Source organism: Parambassis ranga, chromosome 6 (assembly GCF_900634625.1).
Source record: "Parambassis ranga chromosome 6, fParRan2.1, whole genome shotgun sequence".
In the NCBI taxonomy this organism is placed as follows: Eukaryota; Metazoa; Chordata; class Actinopteri; family Ambassidae; genus Parambassis; species Parambassis ranga.
The window spans coordinates 6,023,332-6,042,850 of NC_041027.1; the positions used below are offsets into that span (position 1 = coordinate 6,023,332).

The window sequence follows — 19,519 nt, forward strand, 5'->3', positions numbered from 1 at the left end:
CTTATTACGACAACTCGTTATGTTTACTACTTTACAATAAGCGCCATAGTGTCAGAGTACTGCACACCGTGAGAGACCAGACAGGTTTTTATGCTGACCACGAGATAAAAGCCCAACCCTTCAAAATAAGGGTACTAATGTAAAAATGTAAAATGTGTGAAGACAATAAACCACAATAAAATAATATTTATGATTGTTGACGTGTATCTTACAATCTAACTTTGATTACAAGTCACATTTATACTACCAACAGATGCCTTAATATAAAGTATCTAAACCGGAAGTGTTAATTTTTACCAGCTTGACAGGCCTGACTCACTGACCCCGGCCGGGTGAAGTCCTGTCAAACTTAACCGACAACAGGATATCAGCGATCCGTTTTCTTCAGTGTCTTAGCGATGGAGCGGAAGGTTGCACGCGAATTCAGACATAAGGTAACATGAAATACTTTTTTTTTTTTTATCTCGATTAGCTAAGAAGTGGCTGTTAAAAGCTCTCCTTTATCTACCTGGTTGGTTGTCTCTTCACTGGCTCAGGTGTCTGCCGATGGGATGTCGCGCAGACAGAGGCCTGCTCTACAAACAAAAGCTTGATCAACCGATACGTAATTAAGAAAAAAAAACAGGAGAAGGCTGTGGAAGTTCATATTTAAAAATGAAAAACGTTAAAATGTGAAAATTTGAGGTTGTTTTGGAGTCGAGGTTTAAAGCAGCATTAGTAGGCTATTTCCCAAACTATTCAAACATGTCAAATATTTATTTTATTTTTTTTAGTTTGGGTTGAATTCAAATAGTTTTCGTGTATTAGTTAGGTTAATTATTTCTTGCTTTAAAGGAACTGTAAGGATTGAAAGCTAGTTGAGATCCATGAACTAATTGAAGCCTGCATTATACTGTGATTATTGTGTTGGCATATTACAGCATTGAGTCAGCCCTGTACATATAACTGAGCCAAAGGTAACAGAGGGAAGGAACATGATATGTTTAGGGTATATGAAGAGATCACCACACAGCCATCTGTGCTGCAGGCAGGGAGGCAGGGTCCTATGTTGTTGGCTGTTCACAAAGGGCAACTTAGCATTAGCTAATGTGTCAGATATGAGCAGCTGAGCGGAAGGGATGGGTGCAATTTATGGGTTTAATTAGAGACTGAGGGGACAGCACCACACAGTCAGGCATTGTTTCATTTCATAGAGGTTGTACTCATGTTACGTCGGTCTTACTGTTCTGATTCACTCAGAAGAATTGGATTATTGTGTTTTATTGGTGCCAAAGGATTAAAGGCAGATTTTTCTAAATATTTATGCATTATGTGTACACTGACGATAATCCTGATCTCTACAGTGGACATTGCTCTTTAATTTAACTGATGACTGACATCCAGCCCTATTGGTTTATGGTGCCAAAGTCTGCATGTAGTTCAGCCTGGCTAAAGTCTCACTGGCCTGAGCAAGACAAATTTATGACAGTCATAAAGGCTACATGTCACACACACCCTCTGTCGCTTAGTTGATCTCCAGTCGTGTGTCTTATATGGGTAGCAGGTGATTTCCAATTCTTTACAAATGCATTTTTATACCTGCTACCATGATGGAGGCTGAGTAAATCACACATCACTACACAATCTCATCTGCACTTAGATAGCAGTGAGTGCTGTTTTCCAGTGGTGGTATTGTCCCTAATACTAGTTTTTAGAGGCTTGTAGTCAGGCTGGCCAAGATATGGCGTGTGTGAGTGAGTGTGTGATTGTTCACCTCTATTTATGTCTCTATTTAAGATGTAAGGTGACACTGCTGACCTTCCTCCCGCAGCCTCTCCTCAGCTGCCATTATTACCTCCTGTTGGTTTGATGGTTAGACAAGAGCAGCGTTTACACCTGCCTCAGTCCAAGAAGCTTCCTTATTCCAAAGCTTACTGTAGCTTTAACCTGAACTTACCACAAAGTCTCAGCATAGTTTGGGACAGATTTAGTTTGGATGAAATGTGTTATGTCAGTGACTGGCCGAAGCGTTTCCTTAAAACTGTCCTGCTACATCTGAGCCAGCATCAGGTCTGTATGACTCCTGCACACACACAGACACACACAGATGGCTAACCCTCTGTGGTGCCAGACCCTACCAAACAGGAACAGTGTGTGTCAGTGGGCTGACTGAGGAAGTATGGTACCAGATGTTTGTGTTTTCTTGTTTTTTGCAGGTGGAGTTGCTGATAGAAAATGAAGCAGAAAAGGATTACCTGTATGATGTCCTCCGCATGTATCACCAGTGAGTATCATCTGCCACTGCTCAGTGTTGTGGTTTGTATATTTAAAGACTTTAATAAAAGTATTAATAAACTGTTAATTTAATGACTAGATTATGTGCTTAAATATGAATAAATTGTAGAGAAGCCAGTGTGTTAACATGGACTATTTATTATTGTCTAACCTCTCAACATTTTCTCGATAAATGTTGATATTTCAGCCAGGTTTAATGCAGTGCTCCGGTTTAAACTGTGGTCTCTGTCATGGTTTCTAATAACAGCATGGTCTGGGAGGAGAGGTGGAGTTGGGTCGATTAGAGGCAGGTGTGGGGGGGCTTAAAGGTCTAGGTTTCAATTAATCTTTGTACAGAGGCAGAGCCCTGTGGCCTTATTGGTTAAGCCTCTGATCAGTTTCCACTGTGCTCCGACAAGCCTGGCCAGTTGTCAACAAAAGCTCTTTTAATGTTCATTCTCCAAACGGGACTAAAATGGCATGTGTTAATAATTCAACAAGTAGGCCACATGTTTGGATTTTATACAGCAGTGTGTGTGTGTGTTTTTTTTTAATTCAGGAATATTTAGTTTTAGACATGGTTTCAGTTTTTGATTTTGAAAAACGATGAACGCTTTATCAAACCTCTTATGGCTCTAGAGGGTGTGAATAAATTCTATTAGTTGAACTATGAAAAAAAAAAACCATCGCTGTGGTTAGAGAGAATTAAGCTTCCCACACCTGAGTGGCCTCTGTGTGTTTGTGCTACATGTGTGAATGTGTGAAAAATGATACTGCAGATTCCTCTGCATTAAGGTTCATTGTGGGTCTGGTATAGTCTTGTAGTAGGAAATATCCTGCGTTGGGCATTTTCAAAAATTTACAACTCTAGTACAGCTTCTGTATTATTGTAAATGATGTTTTTAAGTCTCTGAAACAGTACAGGGCTTACTGTTTGACCCTTAGGTGGATTAATAGTTAGATAATAATCAACAAATTCATGAAAGCCATTTACAGAGGGGTTTGACAAATCCATGATAAGAATAATTTCCAGTGTTGCTATGTCAGATTTTATTATGTTGTCAGATGTTGATGCTTAATTGATTTTCAGTTTTGTTTTAATGCAGCTGATACTGATACTTCCACACATGCCTCTACAACCACTATGCAAAACAACCTCACCCAAACTCAATTTGTTAGATTTCAAAGGGCCTTGTCTAAAGAAAAGTAACCCTCCTGTTACCCTCCTGTTTCTCTCAGGTCGATGGATCTGCCAGTGCTGGTTGGAGATTTGAAGCTCGTCATCAATGAACCAAAGCGCCTCCCCCTGTTTGATGCCATCCGACCCCTCATCCCACTCAAACACCAGGTGGAGTATGACCTGCTCACACCCAAGAGGTCACGGTGAGTACAACAAGGCATTTCATAATGACTTTTTTCATATACATTTTCTGAGGCTCAGCCATCATGTTTTGGATTTTCCTGTCTGTTGTGATGGTGCAGGAAGCTGAAGGAGGTGCGTTTGGATCGGACGCATCGCGATGGCCTGGGTCTGAGTGTACGAGGCGGGCTGGAGTTTGGCTGTGGTCTCTACATATCACAGATTGTCAAAGATGGACAGGCTGATAATGTCGGCCTTCAGGTATGAACCTATAAGTTCCGTTTAAGGTTTATTAATTGGTTTTGCATTGTATTGTCATAAATGTATTTATTAAATACAAGTACTCATTTTAGCATGTTATTCCACACACTTTTTTGCATGCATCTTAATTTTATTGCATTTTATTTTTGTGTAGACCCTGCTTGTTACCCATAGTGGGGATGTCTACAATCTGTGAAATTGCAATGTTTTGTCTTGTGGCCTGTGTATGGGTGTCATAATATCAGAATCCACAAGGTGGAGTAAAGCACCATTGTTTTTTATACTCACAATGCCTTAATGGTTATTGCCAAAAGGTTTTAAGCACAGATAAAATAATAGTCTTCTGTCAGCCAGTTTCCTCTTTAAAACTTGTTCTGAAAGATGTATAGACTTTAATATATAAACAGGTCACACAGCCTAATCAATCATTACATTCAGCACGCTCATCATATTAGCAGGATGCTGGATTGATATTTCGAAATTGAATGTGTCATCTATAACATCCCCTCCTGGGCTGATTTATAGGTTGGTGATGAGATTGTGCGCATCAATGGATACTCCATCTCCTCCTGTATACACGAGGAGGTCATCAGTCTCATCAAAACAAAGAAGATTGTGTCACTCAAAGTCCGCCGTATGTCAAACTTATTTTCTAATGACAGCAGCATGACTGACGTATCAGTTGTTATTTATATTGCATTAATGGTTTTTGTTTTTTGTGCTTATTTGCAGATGTGGGAATGATTCCAGTTAAAAGGTAAGACATGAACTGATTTGAATATGAAGTGTTCAGTGAAAACTTTCTTTACTGTTGTTTTTTTTCCTTGATTCTGCAGCTCATCGGATGAACCTCTTAAGTGGCAGTTTGTTGACCAGTTTGTGTCTGAGTCGGGGGTAAGACAGGGATTCTGTTCGCTCCTCCTGGCTTATGTTCAGTATCCAGTTTCATGTCTTTCATTCATTTCACTTTTTTTTTCTGCCCCAGGAGAAAAAAAGCAGCGTGGCAGGCCTGGCTTCTATCGGAGGAAAGGAGATCAAAGAGAAGAAGGTCTTCCTCAGTCTGGTGGGTACTAAGGGCATGGGCATCAGCATCTCTAGTGGTCCTACCCAGAAACCTGGAATCTACATCAGTAATGTGAAACCAGGCTCCCTTTCTGCAGAAGTTGGACTTGAGGTGATTTCTAAAAACAAACCACAACAGATGTATAAATGTTGACTCTCATTAACCGACCTACTGTGAACTGCACCTGCGTGTGTAGGTTGGAGACCAGATTGTGGAGGTGAATGGAGTGGATTTCACCAACGTGGATCATAAAGAGGTACATTTCACTAGGAATGCTATTTCATGTATTGTATCTTTCATTTTTCTTACCACATGTTTTCTATTTGTCCTTTTAGCCAAAGCACCAGTAGCACCACAAGGGAATCTGATTTTAATTATGGTCCTAATGTCAATTAAGCTCCCTATTACAGCCAGTGTTCTCTTCTTAACTCACTGAGCTGCACAATCACAGCCAAATCTGTTTAACCAGCCAAAACTCCTCTCTGTGGCTTATGGCAAAACCAAAGCCTGCAGTATTTGCCAGTACTTCATAGGAGCTAGAGATTAATCACAGCCTGATAAATACACATATCACACCATGTAGTGCAGTCTTTGTGAGTGATGTATTAATTTTGAGTTCCTTCAATAAAAATACAATAAAATGTTTTTATGATCAAATTTTCAGGCAGTGAGAGTCCTGAAGAGCAGCAGGAGTTTGACTATCACAGTTCTGACAGGAGCTGTAAGTACACTCACACTGCACTGTGTACAATAATGTGTTTACATTACTTTGTTTTGCCAGGCCCCCTGTAGCTGGGCCCCCAAAGGGTACCCTTGTTAGGGTTTTTCTATGGTTTTCTATGGGTGGCTGAGTGAAGCCTCGCATAAGCTACCTGTGTGGAAGGTGTACCTGCAGCAGTAAAACACTGATGGAAAACTAACTTTTGATACTCAAAGTGTCTAAAATGTCTCCCATGTGCTCACAGTCTGATCCTTGTGCGGTGATGGTGAAACAACAGTGTGTACAAAATAGGAGAATTGTGGTCATACATAGAGAAAGAGAGAGCAGGAATTTAGATACAATCTCTTTAATGAGATTGTGTTCATAAGTGAAACAGTTTAAGTATTATCTACCACAGAACACAGACACCTCCACCAGATAGACCATTTGTTTTGGAGACATCACATTACCTCGCCTGTGGCTCCGCCCGTCTGTCTGCAGGAGCAGCGTTTATCATCACTCAAGTTACTTGGCAGGTTGTTTACTCTGGGATGAGGACTGCATGACTCAGACAAGCAGTCCCATCATATTTACTGTGTTGCCTGCTACCAGTCTGATGTACGAGTATTTAATTGAACATGCATAAATAGAGAACCCTGCAAAAAATATATAGGGAGGGATTTTAATTGTGTTTTGTGCTTGTGTGTAGTCACAAGTCTGCCCTTGGTTATGATTTGCCACTCTCTAGAGCCAAAAAGTTTGAGGCCTGCTGCTGCTCTTGATGTATTTCCCTGATTATGGTCTCTGGCTGTTGTCGCCCTCTCAGGGCAGCGAGCTGTTTATGACAGACGAGGAGCGTCTGGCAGTGGAGGCCCGCAGGGAGCTGGAGAGGCAGGAGCTGATGCATCAGAAGAGGGTGGCATTGGAGACCAACAAAATCATTAAAGAGCAGCAGGAGAAGGAGAGACAGTGAGTGAACAGCACAAAACTTGTAATTAACCATGTCTTGACATGAGACACATCTGCGGTACCACATGTGGGAGTTAGTCTGTTATGGAAGATGCTGACTCCATGCTTGTAAGCAAGATTGATGTTGTCTCTTTAACTTAATGTGTACCACTGTGATCTGACTCAGTTGAAAATGACATTGTTGGATAATTAGTATATCACAAGAAGAAAAGTCCGACAGAGATTAAGACTTCCTGGTCTAAAACAAATCCAGAAAAACATACTTTACTGGATTGCTGTTTTGTTGCTGTCAAATGCAGCTACCCATCAAGAAAATGTACAAAGTATGCAGCTGAAAGTCATCACTAAAGAAAAGGTGTTACCTGACACTGAATGCATGTTGTTTGTGAAGCAGCCTTTTCTGCATCCTGCCAGTGTCTCAGTTGTCCATCAAACCTGTCCTGTCAGAGAGATTAATTTTCTCATGTGCATTTAGATCAGTGCAGGACTTGAATTGCTGTGTAGATACATCACATGTAGATTTATGTTTATTTCAATTAATTGCAGTTTTTTCAGGCAGTAAATTCAGAAGACATCCTCAATATTATGACAGCAGTATATTTGGATGAATAATATTAGAGGATGGTTACATTCAATAGCAGCCATAAATTTTGTTAAACCACGTATTTATATAGCTCTGTACACCAGCGGGTTGTTTTTAATCCTTTTTATTTATGATGTGTATAACAGGAGAAAGATGGAGATCTCTCAGAAAACTGCAGAAGAAGAGGACCGCTATAAGAAGGAGATGGAAAAGTACAGGACATTTTTTTATAGTTGCTAGGTGCAAATTCAAGCTTGTTTTAATGCAATATTTCACTCTCTTTTAGGATTGAAGCTATCGAGAAGAAACACAGCAAAGAGTGGGAGGAGGACTGGGGCACGAAAGACAGGTCAAAAAGCCCTAAAAGTCCCCGCACTCCACAGAGCCCATCACCTGCCCCCCCTGAGATGAAATCCTCCGACACACCAAAGGCCAAGAGCTCACGTAAGGCCACGTGGCACAATCTTCTGCATGAAACCTTTTGTTTGCTTTTTTTCTTGAGACCATATAGTCACTTGTGTGTTTTACCTCATTTACCTTTTTTCTCTCTGCATGCACGCTGTCTTTCTGTCACTGCTGTGTGCTGTGCTGCTTTTTATGGCCTCTCCTCTAAACCGTTGAAGCCTTCACAGCAGAAGATGAGGATGATGAGCAAGTGAGTCTGTACCCTTAGTCTGCATTGTTACAGCTGTTGGAGGATGTCTGTGCAAAGCATATAGCATGCACAAAGAAGTGTGAGATTTCCTTTGACAACCAAAATATAACCATGGGAGACAAATTGTTCAGTTATTATTTCACCAATTTGTTATTAATAGCTGCTGAAGGATAAGTGACAAATAATTCCAGCTCTTGTATGTTTTTTTTTCAGATGCAGTTTGCATCCTTAGCCTTAACTAAGTTGCTGTAGCTGTTTTGGCTTCAGTGCTGTGTTATGGGCCTTTTTTCATGTAAAAAAAAAACAAGATACACTGCATGTAGATTGCTGTGGCTGTGTATACATTTTGAGTGAGAGTGACTTGTGTTCATCTCCATCCATAGCATTTGGCTGGTTTTATCGATATGAAGGAAAACTGCCGTCCATTCGTAAGGTATGGTCACCTGTGTGTGCAGTTTGCTGTGAGAGTGGCTACAGAGGGAAGGTGGTTTTTACATCAGTCATTACATCAGCCTGATGAAGTAGCGGAGAATGATTAACAAAGTGTTATCCGTTTGAAAGCATATAATGTAGCAGAGTGGTGGTGGTTTTATTCTGACTAACTGGTTACACCTCAGAAAGGGGAAAAGAAGAAGAAAAAGAAGAAAATGTCCAACACAGACACACTGCAGGAGCAGAGAAAAAACAAGAAGGAGATGGAGTTTGAGCTGAAACTTGCCAAGGAGAAAGAAGAGATGTACGAAAAAGAGAAGCAGCTTAAGATCAACCGGCTGGTTCAGGAGGTATGAAAGTAGGGAGTTGTTGGAAAAAGACACTAGATTTAAGTTGCAGTTTTTCCTGTGCAGTCCTGACGTGTGCCTTTGGATATGTAATAGCTGAGTGTGTGTGAAGGACCAACTTGTGTTGTCTGTTGCTGCCCGGCTCTACTGCACCAGGTTTCAGAAACAGAGAGGGAAGACCTGGAAGAGTCGGAAAAAGTGCAACACTGGGTGGAGCGTCTTTGTCAGACGCGGTTGGAGCAGATCTCATGTGTGGAGAATGATTCTCCAGAGGTATAGATTGAGACATCTTAGATCTTTGACACAGATGTGTTGTTCCTGTAATGTTCTGACATTTTTTGCAAGGACAAAAATAGGAGAATTAACACTGAAGGTGAAACATTTCCTGTTTGACTGTAGCTCTCCCCACCACGCTCCCCTGCCTCTGAGCCAAAGGTGAAGCGCTTTCCTGGCGGCCTCCATCTGGCCACCACAGATCTGGATGACATTAACCTGGACGAGGTGGATCAGAGCCTGAGGGGGCCTTTAAAAAGGCTAGCACCTACCCAGCCCAGCACTAGCCAGCCTCCCCCTCCTTTGCCTCTCCCTCCACCTTCACCCAAGCTGAACCCAACCATCCCTAGCTTCTCTGCACCTGCCTCTCAAGCACCTCCACAGCGCCGCCCAGCCTCTCCACCCAGCACTAGAAAACCTCCCTCTTCCACATCAACTTTAACCAACAAGGGACGCAGGCCTCACCCACAGCCTCATCCCTCCCAACCCCCTCGCATGTCTTCCTCTCACTACCCTCCCCCCTCTCATTCATCATTGTCTCCATCCTCTCCTCAACCTGCCCCACGACCTCCTCCGCCGCCACCTCCTCCTCCCCCTCCTCCGCCGCCACCACCACCTCCCCCTCCACCACCCCCGCCACAGCACTCGGAAGAACGTGTGGGCACCCTCAGTGGGTACCGCCAGCATCACCATCACCATCACCACCAACATACTCCCAGTCCTCCAGAACACAGGAGCGAGTGGGAGACGGGCGGGTATCTCCCCAGAGGAGGGATTTATTCCTCTAACAACAGTGAAATGTCCTACCCTCCTAGTCCAAAGGTGCGAGGATCATGTGATGAGTCTGGCTTGATTTTCCGCTATTTCTGTTTTTCACTTTAGATATGCACATTTTCTGTAGCGGGACTTGGTTTCTCTTGCATGCAGGTGTTTCATGTATTTGCATGTTTTATGCACGAAGAAAGAGAAATGCAGTTGTTGATGTTGTTATCCTGAGCTGGGTGGTGCATGGTGTGCTAAGGAGATATTACAGTTCATGAGAGAAGTAGTTCTTTAAAAAAAAAACGCCTGTGTGCTTGCAGCCTCTCTGTTTCCATGGGTTCTTGATTCCTTTGAAGTCTCAGCCTTGCTCTGATATCTCATGAAATGAGAGTGAGTCTTGGTATGTGTTGCCGTCATACTCCTGCAGCGCTCTGTATGTGCTTGAGGGCTGAAAGGTTTTCTGTATTTCACCGCGGTGCAGGTGATGAGAAATACTTCCCACGCCAGTCGTATTTCCAATTCGAGCAGTCCTTTGGTGAGTCACTTCCTGTTGTTTTCTTGTGTTTTTTGGGGGAGGGCAAAATAATGATGTTGGGAAGAATTTGTACATTTGTACAGTACATTCCTTGCTTTCACCAATAGCAACTAGCTCCCAGTCCCCCCAATCAAAGACGTCAGATGGCTCCTGTAATGTCGAAGCCTGTCATGCTCCCCCAGTCACAGGCCCACAGACCAGAACCACTCAGACCTGCAGCCCGTTCTGATGGCCTGGTATGACACACACCACACTGCAATCATGTCCTTCCTGCACAAAACCTGGTTCCGGCTTAATAGACTCATAATACATTTGACAACTGTGTGCCACCAGCTGGCACCAATATTAATCTCTGCCTCATTCTGGGGTCCTGGTGAGTTTCCAGCTGAAGCACCATCTGAGTTTTAAATTAGGAAGGTAATCAATTCTCCTTGCTGTCAGAAATCTAAATTAACCTGGGAACTTTGTTATTTATTTTTGTTTTAGTATGTATTTATCTCTGAGCAACCTCACACCTGATAACCAAGCACAGTACCACTTCCTCTGCTCACTGTGGTAACCGTAGCAGGAGATTCAATAAATCACTTACTTTGAATGAGTATGTGAGCTGGTGAACAAAGCAGTAAATTGCAGTTGCACTCAACATTACTATTGATGTTTGTGATATACCCATCTTGGCTGGATTTTATCAATTAAATTAGAAATGTTAGCATCAAAGATAAAACACTACAGAGGAAAGATATATACTAGTATACTAACTAGATAGTATCTTGTTTTAGTCCTGTATGTGCTCGTTGTGAAGACATATCACATCCTTTTTACCCTTTTTGTCATTTCCTAACCATTATTGTCACTAACACTAACTAACATGAACATTGTAATTCAGTTTTTCTTAGATTATATCGGGACAAGTGAAGACAAGCTTAGAGAAACATATTCACTCATAGAAGCTGTAACCCTCTCCTGTGTTTCAGCCTCCAGAAATGCTAAAGAGGATGGTGCCTTTTAACTCATCTTTTAAAGCAAACCACAAACAAGTAATCCTTACCTTTCTGTCATCTATTATTACTCCGGAGTGCTTTTTTTCTGTGCTTTCTGATGTTCACACATCAGATTAACGCATGGCTGAGTGGATCGCTCTCCTGTATTTTTTTTTAATTCTTTCTCTGTGGGCTGCAACAGTCTCCTGATCCAGTTGTGCAGCTTATGCATGACTGCATTGTTATTGATCAGGACAGGCCACAATGTAAACATGCTGCGAGGGAATGCATGTCTGTCTGGTTGTAATTTTAGCGCAGTGTGCAACATCTCTTTGCTCAGAGCCAGATTACATTTATTTAAATAACATTTTTTTAACATCCATCTGCATAGCCGCAGGAAATGAACTGTTAGATTAATGCATGTTTACTTTGCAGGGAGAAAAATGGTTCTGAGAATAAATGTGACGTTCTTCCTTTGAGAGCTTTGTACTGGTTCCTTCCCATAAAATTAAATAGCTGCCGCCTCTGATTAGGGAGGATTTTTTCTGTGTGAGTGTGTGCGTGCATGAATGAACATGCTGCTGTGAATTATTCTTCTCATTATTGAATTAAGGTGTGCGGCTTTAAAAGCCTCTGCGCTTTTTGAAATAATGACTGAGTGTCTCCTTGGTTTCCATTTACTCAGGCTTGTATTAAACCTTTTAAGAGAGGACAGATTGTCAAAGGAAATCTGAGCACCACTTCACTCCTCACACCTCCTGTTCACAGAGATGCTGTGTTTTACATGCTGACTTATTGATCTGTTTTAATGATCTGCATGTTGATTCTTTTTCAGGGATTTCAGAAATATGTGGAAGACTTCGACCCCTTCTCTATGGTATTGAATATCTGATCTTCTAATGCTGCAGCACTGCAGAACGAGCTGCAAATGCTGTGTGGTTGTTTAACTTATTACTATGAGCTCTTCTCTTAATTATATTATACAAGATTTATCAAAACTTTCAATTCTTAAACATGATACAGTAAATTCCAACTTCATGAACTGCCAGGGTTTACCAGGTAAGTTACCAGTGTCTCAAGTATAAAACATTATGCAGTTCTCTGCAGCAGCAACTGGTCATGATTTATAAAACCTCTATTGCCATTTTTCTGCTGACACTAGGAAGCCATTCTTTATGTTGCCACCTCTGTTTATTATATTACTACTCACCATGCAATCTCATCTAATTTGTGCTTTTTTCACCCTCAATCTTTTCTCATCCATTAGTTCTCTGCGGACCAGATAGCTGGTCGAGATGTGAGACTGCTGAGAATTAAAAAGGTACTCACAGCCTTCACTTTAGATAAGTACTATTCAGCTTATTGCTTTTAAAGACTAACGTTGTCCTTATCTGTCTTAAGACCGGACAGCTCGACCTGGCTTTGGAGGGGGGCGCAGACTCTCCTCTGGGAAAGCTGGTGGTGTCTTCAGTGTACGAAGGTGGCGCTGCCGACAAGCATGGTCAGATCCTTTTTTTGTGCTTTGCTGTAACTCAAAATCAGAGTTTACATAGTAGGTAGTTTACATAAAGGAATACATAGTAGTGCAATACAATACTTACAGCAGCTGATATTTCTAGTTTTATTTTATTATGTCTTGTTTGTGTATACACCAAACTAGGTCATTAACGATTTCACACAAAACTGTCATGTATCTTTCTTAAAGTCTTATTTACTCTCCAGTTGTACACACAGGAAGACCTATTTATTCAGCTCATAGGTCTTCCTGTGTGTACAGCTGGAGAGTAAATACGATTTTAAGAAAGATATAGGACAGTTTTGTTTTGACTCTGCTGTCAATACTGTGTATATGACAAACCTCTTTGAATCTTTGAATCTTCCTCATAGTCATATGCCACCTTCGGACCAAAAGTCATTATATTTATCTGTGCGTGTGTAATCTGACTTATTATTGCACCACTGTTTCTGCCTCAGTGTTTGGCAGTTAAGCGTCTGTGTGTGTGTGCAGGTGGGATCGTCCCCGGGGATGAACTCATGGCTGTGAATGGAAAGATCCTGATCGATGCCACGCTGGCTGAGGGACAAAACTCTCTGGCCCGAGCCTGGAACAGTGGAGGGGTATGGGTCAAGTTTTGAATAAGAGGGCATGCTCATTTTTAAATGGACATTATTCACCTTTGCACAGCAACTGGTAGTTTTATTGATTATAGGTAAACACTTTCTACCCTGAATGATTATTTGTGTGTAGTAGATTTAACCAGGTTGCAGGAGCTCATATTGTTTATTGATTTGGCCAAAATGAAAGTGTTTTTACTTTCAGGACTGGATCGATGTTGTGATTGCTGTGTCCCCTCCAAAAGAGTATGAAGATGAAGTGTAAGTGTTCCTATTGATACTAATAATTATGCACATTCAGCATTTCTGGTGCAATTTACATGACAAGCTAGTAATTTAAAGAACCATTTAGTGTAGTAGTTTACAGTTTGTGGCTTGTGTGTCTGTGTGTGCATGTGTATGCAGCCCTATGTCAGCATCAGTCAGTCCCACTGTGAACAGAAAGGTGTTTGAAGGCAGTGCAACACTGTACAGACATGGCTACCTGCTTCAGCACTAGCCATCCCTCTGCTCCTACCTCACCTTCGTCCTGGTAATCGGATTGGTCTTTAAATCTCCTCCTCTTCACTGCACGTCAGAGGGGATGTTTGGTGTGCTTCTGCTTGGCCCCATCTTTGTTCTTGAGGACATGTGACAGTCTCCCTGCCAATCAGAGGAGTGTTTGTTTCTTTGTCAGATTTATGTCTCGGCTAGTTCAATGAAAAGCCAGCATATGAGGGAGCATACACGCTGTAAAGTTAAAATAAATGTGCCTCCAGGCAACACTCTGCAGTGTTACAGCAGTGCTATTTGAGTGAAGACATTTAGACCTAATGTGATCAGCAACCCATCCCATCATATATCTGCCAAAGGCTTTCCCCAGGGGGCCATATATAACCTCGCATACAGTATGTACATGTGTGGCCTTGTATTATTGCCCTGTGTTGTCAGGTCATGGACGCCCGCCAGCCTTCAGCAGTTGTTCTGATTGATGTTGTTCCCTGGGACTGTTACATGTTCTGAGATATGTTCTCTAACTTGATTCAGGATTGTGTTTGATACTCGAATCAACATCTTTAATGTTCCTCTTGTGTTTCTGTAACTCACCTGAATGTTTGGTGTGTTCAGTGTGCAGCAGCTTTTGTTTGGTACAGTTTACTTACAAAATGACGTCCTATTCATTCTTTTCCTTCTTTTCTCCTGTAGGACATTCTTCTAGTTTCAACAACAGTTTGCCAAGAAATTCAGGCTGGTTAAGAAGCATTTCTGATTCTTCCACACAATCACCCGTGAAAAGAACATCATGAGATGTTGATGAAGACTCTCATTCATTCACACCCTCTCAGTCATCCAGGTCATTTTCATTCAAAAGTTCGAAGCCAGGCGTCTGGACTTTCAAGTTTTCTTGAAGATGTTTGGCTGCTCCTCCAAGCAGCTTCATCAGTCCTTCAGTTTCATCATTTTGAGATAATTCTTTCTTTTTTGTTGCTATGTGAGCCTCATGTCATGTATTCCTAAATTGACACTATGCAATCAATATTCATTCTCTCTGCCTTAAAGGATGTTTCAGTCAATATTTTGCTGTCTCCAGTAATCTTCTTAACCTCTAGGAAGCCTAGAAATGGTCACACATGATCTTTCTTTACATCTGTCAGTATAGAGAAAGGAAAACTATAATCAATAGCAGCTCTCTATTCTGCCTTCTAATAAAGGACTGCTCAGAACAAAAACAAGGTCGTTACACTGATTTTCTGCTTCTCAGGTGAAATGCTTTTCACAGGTTAATGGTTAACAGGTTAACAAATACAAACCACATCCAGGTTGTGCCCTAAAATGGTATGTATAATTTCTTTATTGATGATATGATATAGTTCTTAATGTTCCCTTTTTTCAATTTCCTGATAAGTTTCAGGGATTGGCAGTTTAATAAAACTGTAGTCTCATAAAATCTCAGGGACCACCACTTGATAATAGTAATGGCATTTTATTCTTCCAAGGGAGGACCCCAAATAACAAAATAAAAAAAGGAAAGTGGATAAAGGGATTTTCAAACATGGTGTTTATATCCTGTTTGTTGCTTCTCACAGTGGCTGAGGTTTTGAATTGCTGTGTTTATTGTAAAAATTCCTGCTAAAACTGCTATGAGGAGCTCTACTGTTTTGTTAAAAAAAATGTCCACAGGGGGCAATAGTGCTCCTTGTCGAATATGACGCTACCCCGTTAATGTGAGTCTGGACAGTGTCTATAATTCTGTTTCTGGTCGACCTCGCCGTCATTAAGCAGGGCACGTTTTATTTGTAGGGGGGTATTTGTGGTAGATGTAGCTTAAACATAAACTACAACCCGTGTGTAACACACCATGTAATGTTACATGTGTGTTGCATCCCTCTTCTTATATAACAGCTCTGTGCTGTCATCCGTTCCCGCTTCATTGTGGCATACGTGACTTCTGTCCGGTGCTAGTTTCAGCGTCCTGTCGACCCCCTCTGGTGTGTGTTTGTGGGACTGAGGAACCTCCTGCTGCTGCTGTGACTCCGGGTACAAAGGTGGCCTCGAAAGATCTGCCTCTTCCTTCCTCCTCCTCCTCCTCCTCCTCCCCCTTCTCCTCCAACTCCTTTTGCGCGGTACTCGGGTTCAGCACCGTGGACAGTTCCCAGCCTCCTCCTCCACCCTTGAACCGCCGCCTGCGGTCTGGTGCTCAAACACAAGGAGGACGGCAGGAACTGGGATGAACACATGAGAGACTGCAGCTTGGATTTGACCTCTTTGCTGTTTTTCTTTGTTCCGTTCAAGCGGCGGATGTGACAGCAGCCACAGAAGCAGTCAGAGAAACGAGGCTGAAACCATGATCTCACGATATAAACCGGTAAGTTCTGCTAAAGGTATCACCTGGTCACTTTGATTGACACTTTCCTTTTGATCAGAAGGCTGCTGCTGTGTGAGTATTTCCTAATCACACACATGGGCATGGTAGACATGAATGTTACATCATTTACAGGCTGAGCATTAAATCCTCTCTAAATGATGCTGTAAGTCATTTTAGGTCATGTTTAGTCAGTGGATCTATGCTATAATGGGAGGGTGCATCATGAGCTAGTGTTAAACAGTGGATGTGCAGTGGATACAGTGGATGTGCTGGTTTTGCAGCAGGGCTGTTACACTGTGGTGACACATTTTCACAGCCAGAATGAGAACATTTTTACAAAAAATAAAACCCTCTCTAGGAATGAGTGAGACCTGCAGGACAGCTGCCACACATGATTCATCTTTCACCTCTTACCCCCACTTTACTCCCACTGACTAAATCATCACATCAGCTCAGACTCTCTTTCCCTAGCTATGCCAGTTACATTTAGTTGGCATCTGTCTGTATCTAAGGCTTTATGGGTACATAACAGCTCAGTGAGTCATTGATTTTGAAAAGCACTGCTCTGCGTATTGCTACGTGCAGGGCTTTCTGCTGTTTTTCTTTATTTCTGCACTCTCTCTCCCCAGGCCATCCATTGAGAGCTAATCTGTAATGTAGGACAGCCACAGAACTATAATCTGCCCAGTTATCCCAGCTGGAGTGTAACTGGTGTTCTGTTTAAGGAGATAATTAATGCGTAGGCTACAGGAAGTGAGTTAACAGCTGCAAACCTCATTTTGTGTTGAAATAAAAAGACCACCTGGAATTTCTGTACTACTTATTGGGTATTTCAGTCATTCTAATGCAACAGCTGACCTTCACTGGAGATCCTATCTGTTTATGTTCTCTGCAAAGAGCACCGTTTATGAATACCGCTGTGCAGAGTTGCATTGTCTCCATGAACTAACATGACTCCCATTGTTTCAAGTTCCTTTCTGAACCACTTGTTAACACATACAGTGTAAAAGTTCACTGTGTGGCAAACATGATGTCATCAGTTGCAATAACTAAAAAGGAACATTGCATTCTTTTACTACTATGCAATTCAATTACCAATCTTAATATATTTATTTTCACTACAGGAGACACTTGATGTAAACATGAAACTTTTCATGTTATAATGTGATATTTTGTTGTTATAACGTGATAGTGATTCTACTTTGGTAGTTTACAGCTTCTGTAGTTATTTAATGGAGTAAGTGCTGGCAAATTCTAAGAGACTGCTATGGAGTTAAATCCATGGTGTGCTGCCTGCCTGTCCTGTACGGTCTGTCTCGCTATAATAAATACATCATTAGACCAAAATGTAACAACTGCTCATCCATTTCACACTTGGCTGCGTTTAAGTGGAACACCAGCAATACACCCGCTAAGTGTGAAGTTGTCACTAACACACACACTTACACCCACACACACACAGATGTCGGCTTTATGCCTACTTTTTCTAGACATAATGGTACTTAACACTGTGCTCTGTTGTACTCTTGAACAGGAGTGACAGGAGCTGTCACTGAACTGCAGTTGAACTACACTCTAAGTTATATTCTTTTACATGTTGCATTATTGTTGTTATGTCATGTAGGTGTGTGTGTAAACACTCCTGTAAACTGTTCATTGCATTTGAGCTTATCTCCTGTTATAATGTGAAGGTCAGCGTGGCATGGATGACATTAACTGTAAATCATTTTACCCACTCCCATGACTCTGGTGCTGATGGATTATTGAAATCTGTTACCCATGTGGGTCCTCGCTGATCCCTCTGTACCCGTCAGCTGCCATTGGCTGCAGCATGATCTCTCTCTGCATACCGGACGCACAATGCTCTTTCCCAGGGTTTCATAAATATTAAATGGGACTATTTTTTCTTGCGTGCAGCCTAGTTATTGTGTGTGTACTGTGCAGGTTCAATTTGAATAAATGAATGGGGGGGTTGAGTTATGTAATTCCTGAAAATGTAGTGTTTGGATTTAGATTATGAGCGCTTGCTCATGCTTCACACGTACCTCTGTTTGACGTTTATCCAGCTGCCATGCCCCCATCGCTCGTCTTTCCCTCTCTCTCTCTCTCTTCATCACTCTTCCCTCCTGCCCTTGCCTTCCTACCTTTCTGTTGCTTATTCCTCCAGCTCGCTTGCTCACTCTGCCCCCCTCTGCTGCTCCAAGGTCAATTTTGAGCTCTTGTTTGCTAAGAGACAGGAATAGCAGGTGCACTGCAGAATGCCGCCGCTGCTCTAGCTGTGTGTGTTTGTGCATGTGTGTGTGTTAGATGAAGGATGTGAGCATATCTGTAGGCATTCTTGTTGAGCTGTGCAGCGCTGCCTCAGCCTTTAGACGATGTCTGCAGACTGCAGGCAGAGGGGATGCAGATGTTTCTCTTCAGCATGGCCGGGAAAGCTGCTTAGACTATTAGAGAGGAGAGGGAGCCGCTGCTGCTACTGCACTGCACTGTGACTGCCTCTGACCCTTTTTCCTCCCTCCCTCTCTGCCTCCTCTCTTTCACTGGATATTTGGGAGCTGGATTAAAGAGCGAACAGGAAGGAGTTCACTTTGGGAATTACTGGGATCTTCTAAAGACGCAGTCAGTGTTCCCTGTAAAAAAAAACAAAAAAACGGAAGACGACATGCTCTGAGAAGCTTCTCTTTTAAAGCTCTCTCTCCCCCCTCTCTGTCCTCCTTCTCCCTCCTCCATCTCCTCCTCCTCTTGTTCCTCTGGCCGGTTCCCTGCAGAGTCCTGGTTCCACCATGTCCTTGGCGTTCTGTGGGAATGAGAATAACTCGGTGGCCTACAATGTGGATGGAGGGGTTCTCAACAACGGCTGCTTCTTGGATGCGCTCAATGTGGTCCCACATGTTTTCCTCCTCTTCATCACCTTTCCCATCCTCTTCATCGGTGAGTGTCTCTGAGAGGTGAGATTCTCAACCTCTACACTCTGCACCGTCCTGCACAGACCACACACACTCAGGTGATGTGTCAGCATGTAGATTAATGGACTTCAGTGTGTTCTCTATCTGCCCTTCTCTGTTTTCTCTTTATCAGCATGTTTACCTTTGCACAGGATTAATGAGCTAGGATCAGTGATTTCTATGCTCTAATATACACACATTTTAGGTAGCTTTCTGACTAAAACAAATATCTGTATGTTAGGAGAAATTTTTAAGATTCAAACATGTGTGCATGTAAATGCATACTCTGGCATTAGGTCACACCTTATTTGCTCTCCTTTCTGGCTGTTGGACTATCAGTCATCACCTGCATGTAACAGACAAACTCGGAGGTCTGCATACACTTTGTTGCTACAGTCACATGTGGTCTGGTCACATCATCTGTTATGTGTATGTGTGTAT

At 42.2% G+C, this 19,519-nt stretch overlaps 3 protein-coding genes across 3 annotated transcripts in view; all 3 read left to right on the forward strand.

Annotated features, from left to right (window-relative positions):
• The first annotated feature begins 303 nt into the window (after positions 1 to 303).
• On the forward strand, positions 304 to 14,979 carry LOC114437666 (harmonin-like). The gene is made up of 20 exons (XM_028408494.1): positions 304 to 434; positions 2,196 to 2,263; positions 3,493 to 3,636; positions 3,736 to 3,874; positions 4,400 to 4,508; positions 4,607 to 4,631; positions 4,711 to 4,768; positions 4,860 to 5,048; positions 5,134 to 5,193; positions 5,602 to 5,658; positions 6,464 to 6,606; positions 7,336 to 7,401; positions 7,476 to 7,633; positions 7,813 to 7,844; positions 12,009 to 12,050; positions 12,441 to 12,494; positions 12,575 to 12,674; positions 13,182 to 13,291; positions 13,494 to 13,549; positions 14,474 to 14,979. The coding sequence occupies exons 1-20, from the start codon at positions 399 to 401 to the stop codon at positions 14,484 to 14,486; spliced, it is 1,659 nt and encodes a 552-aa protein (XP_028264295.1). The 5' UTR covers positions 304 to 398; the 3' UTR covers positions 14,487 to 14,979.
• On the forward strand, positions 8,234 to 11,995 carry LOC114437667 (pollen-specific leucine-rich repeat extensin-like protein 3). Its single transcript, XM_028408495.1, has 5 exons — positions 8,234 to 8,626; positions 8,780 to 8,896; positions 9,023 to 9,718; positions 10,140 to 10,193; positions 10,301 to 11,995. Exons 1-5 carry the CDS (start codon positions 8,492 to 8,494, stop codon positions 10,433 to 10,435), a joined length of 1,137 nt encoding a protein of 378 aa, XP_028264296.1. The 5' UTR covers positions 8,234 to 8,491; the 3' UTR covers positions 10,436 to 11,995.
• Positions 14,980 to 15,989: 1,010 nt separating the features above from the next.
• Positions 15,990 to 19,519, forward strand: part of abcc8 (ATP-binding cassette, sub-family C (CFTR/MRP), member 8) — a 38,004-nt gene continuing 34,474 nt past the window's right edge. Inside the window, exons 1-2 of the mRNA XM_028408080.1 lie at positions 15,990 to 16,133; positions 18,902 to 19,064. Of these exons, the coding sequence (XP_028263881.1) occupies positions 16,113 to 16,133; positions 18,902 to 19,064 (184 nt within the window). The 5' untranslated portion in view covers positions 15,990 to 16,112. The remainder of the gene's footprint in view (positions 16,134 to 18,901; positions 19,065 to 19,519) is intronic.

Excerpts from the sequence above, each read along its gene's own strand:
- LOC114437667 (XM_028408495.1), top strand. The coding sequence starts at position 8,492 with ATGTCCAACACAGACACACTGCAGGAGCAGAGAAAAAACAAGAAGGAG. Across the intron at positions 8,627-8,779 it reads TCAACCGGCTGGTTCAGGAG|GTTTCAGAAACAGAGAGGGA; the intron begins GTATGAAAGTAG and ends CTACTGCACCAG. Across the intron at positions 10,194-10,300 it reads CCAATTCGAGCAGTCCTTTG|CAACTAGCTCCCAGTCCCCC; the intron begins GTGAGTCACTTC and ends TTTCACCAATAG.
- LOC114437666 (XM_028408494.1), top strand. The coding sequence starts at position 399 with ATGGAGCGGAAGGTTGCACGCGAATTCAGACATAAG. Across the intron at positions 3,875-4,399 it reads CTGATAATGTCGGCCTTCAG|GTTGGTGATGAGATTGTGCG; the intron begins GTATGAACCTAT and ends GCTGATTTATAG. Across the intron at positions 5,049-5,133 it reads CTGCAGAAGTTGGACTTGAG|GTTGGAGACCAGATTGTGGA; the intron begins GTGATTTCTAAA and ends CTGCGTGTGTAG.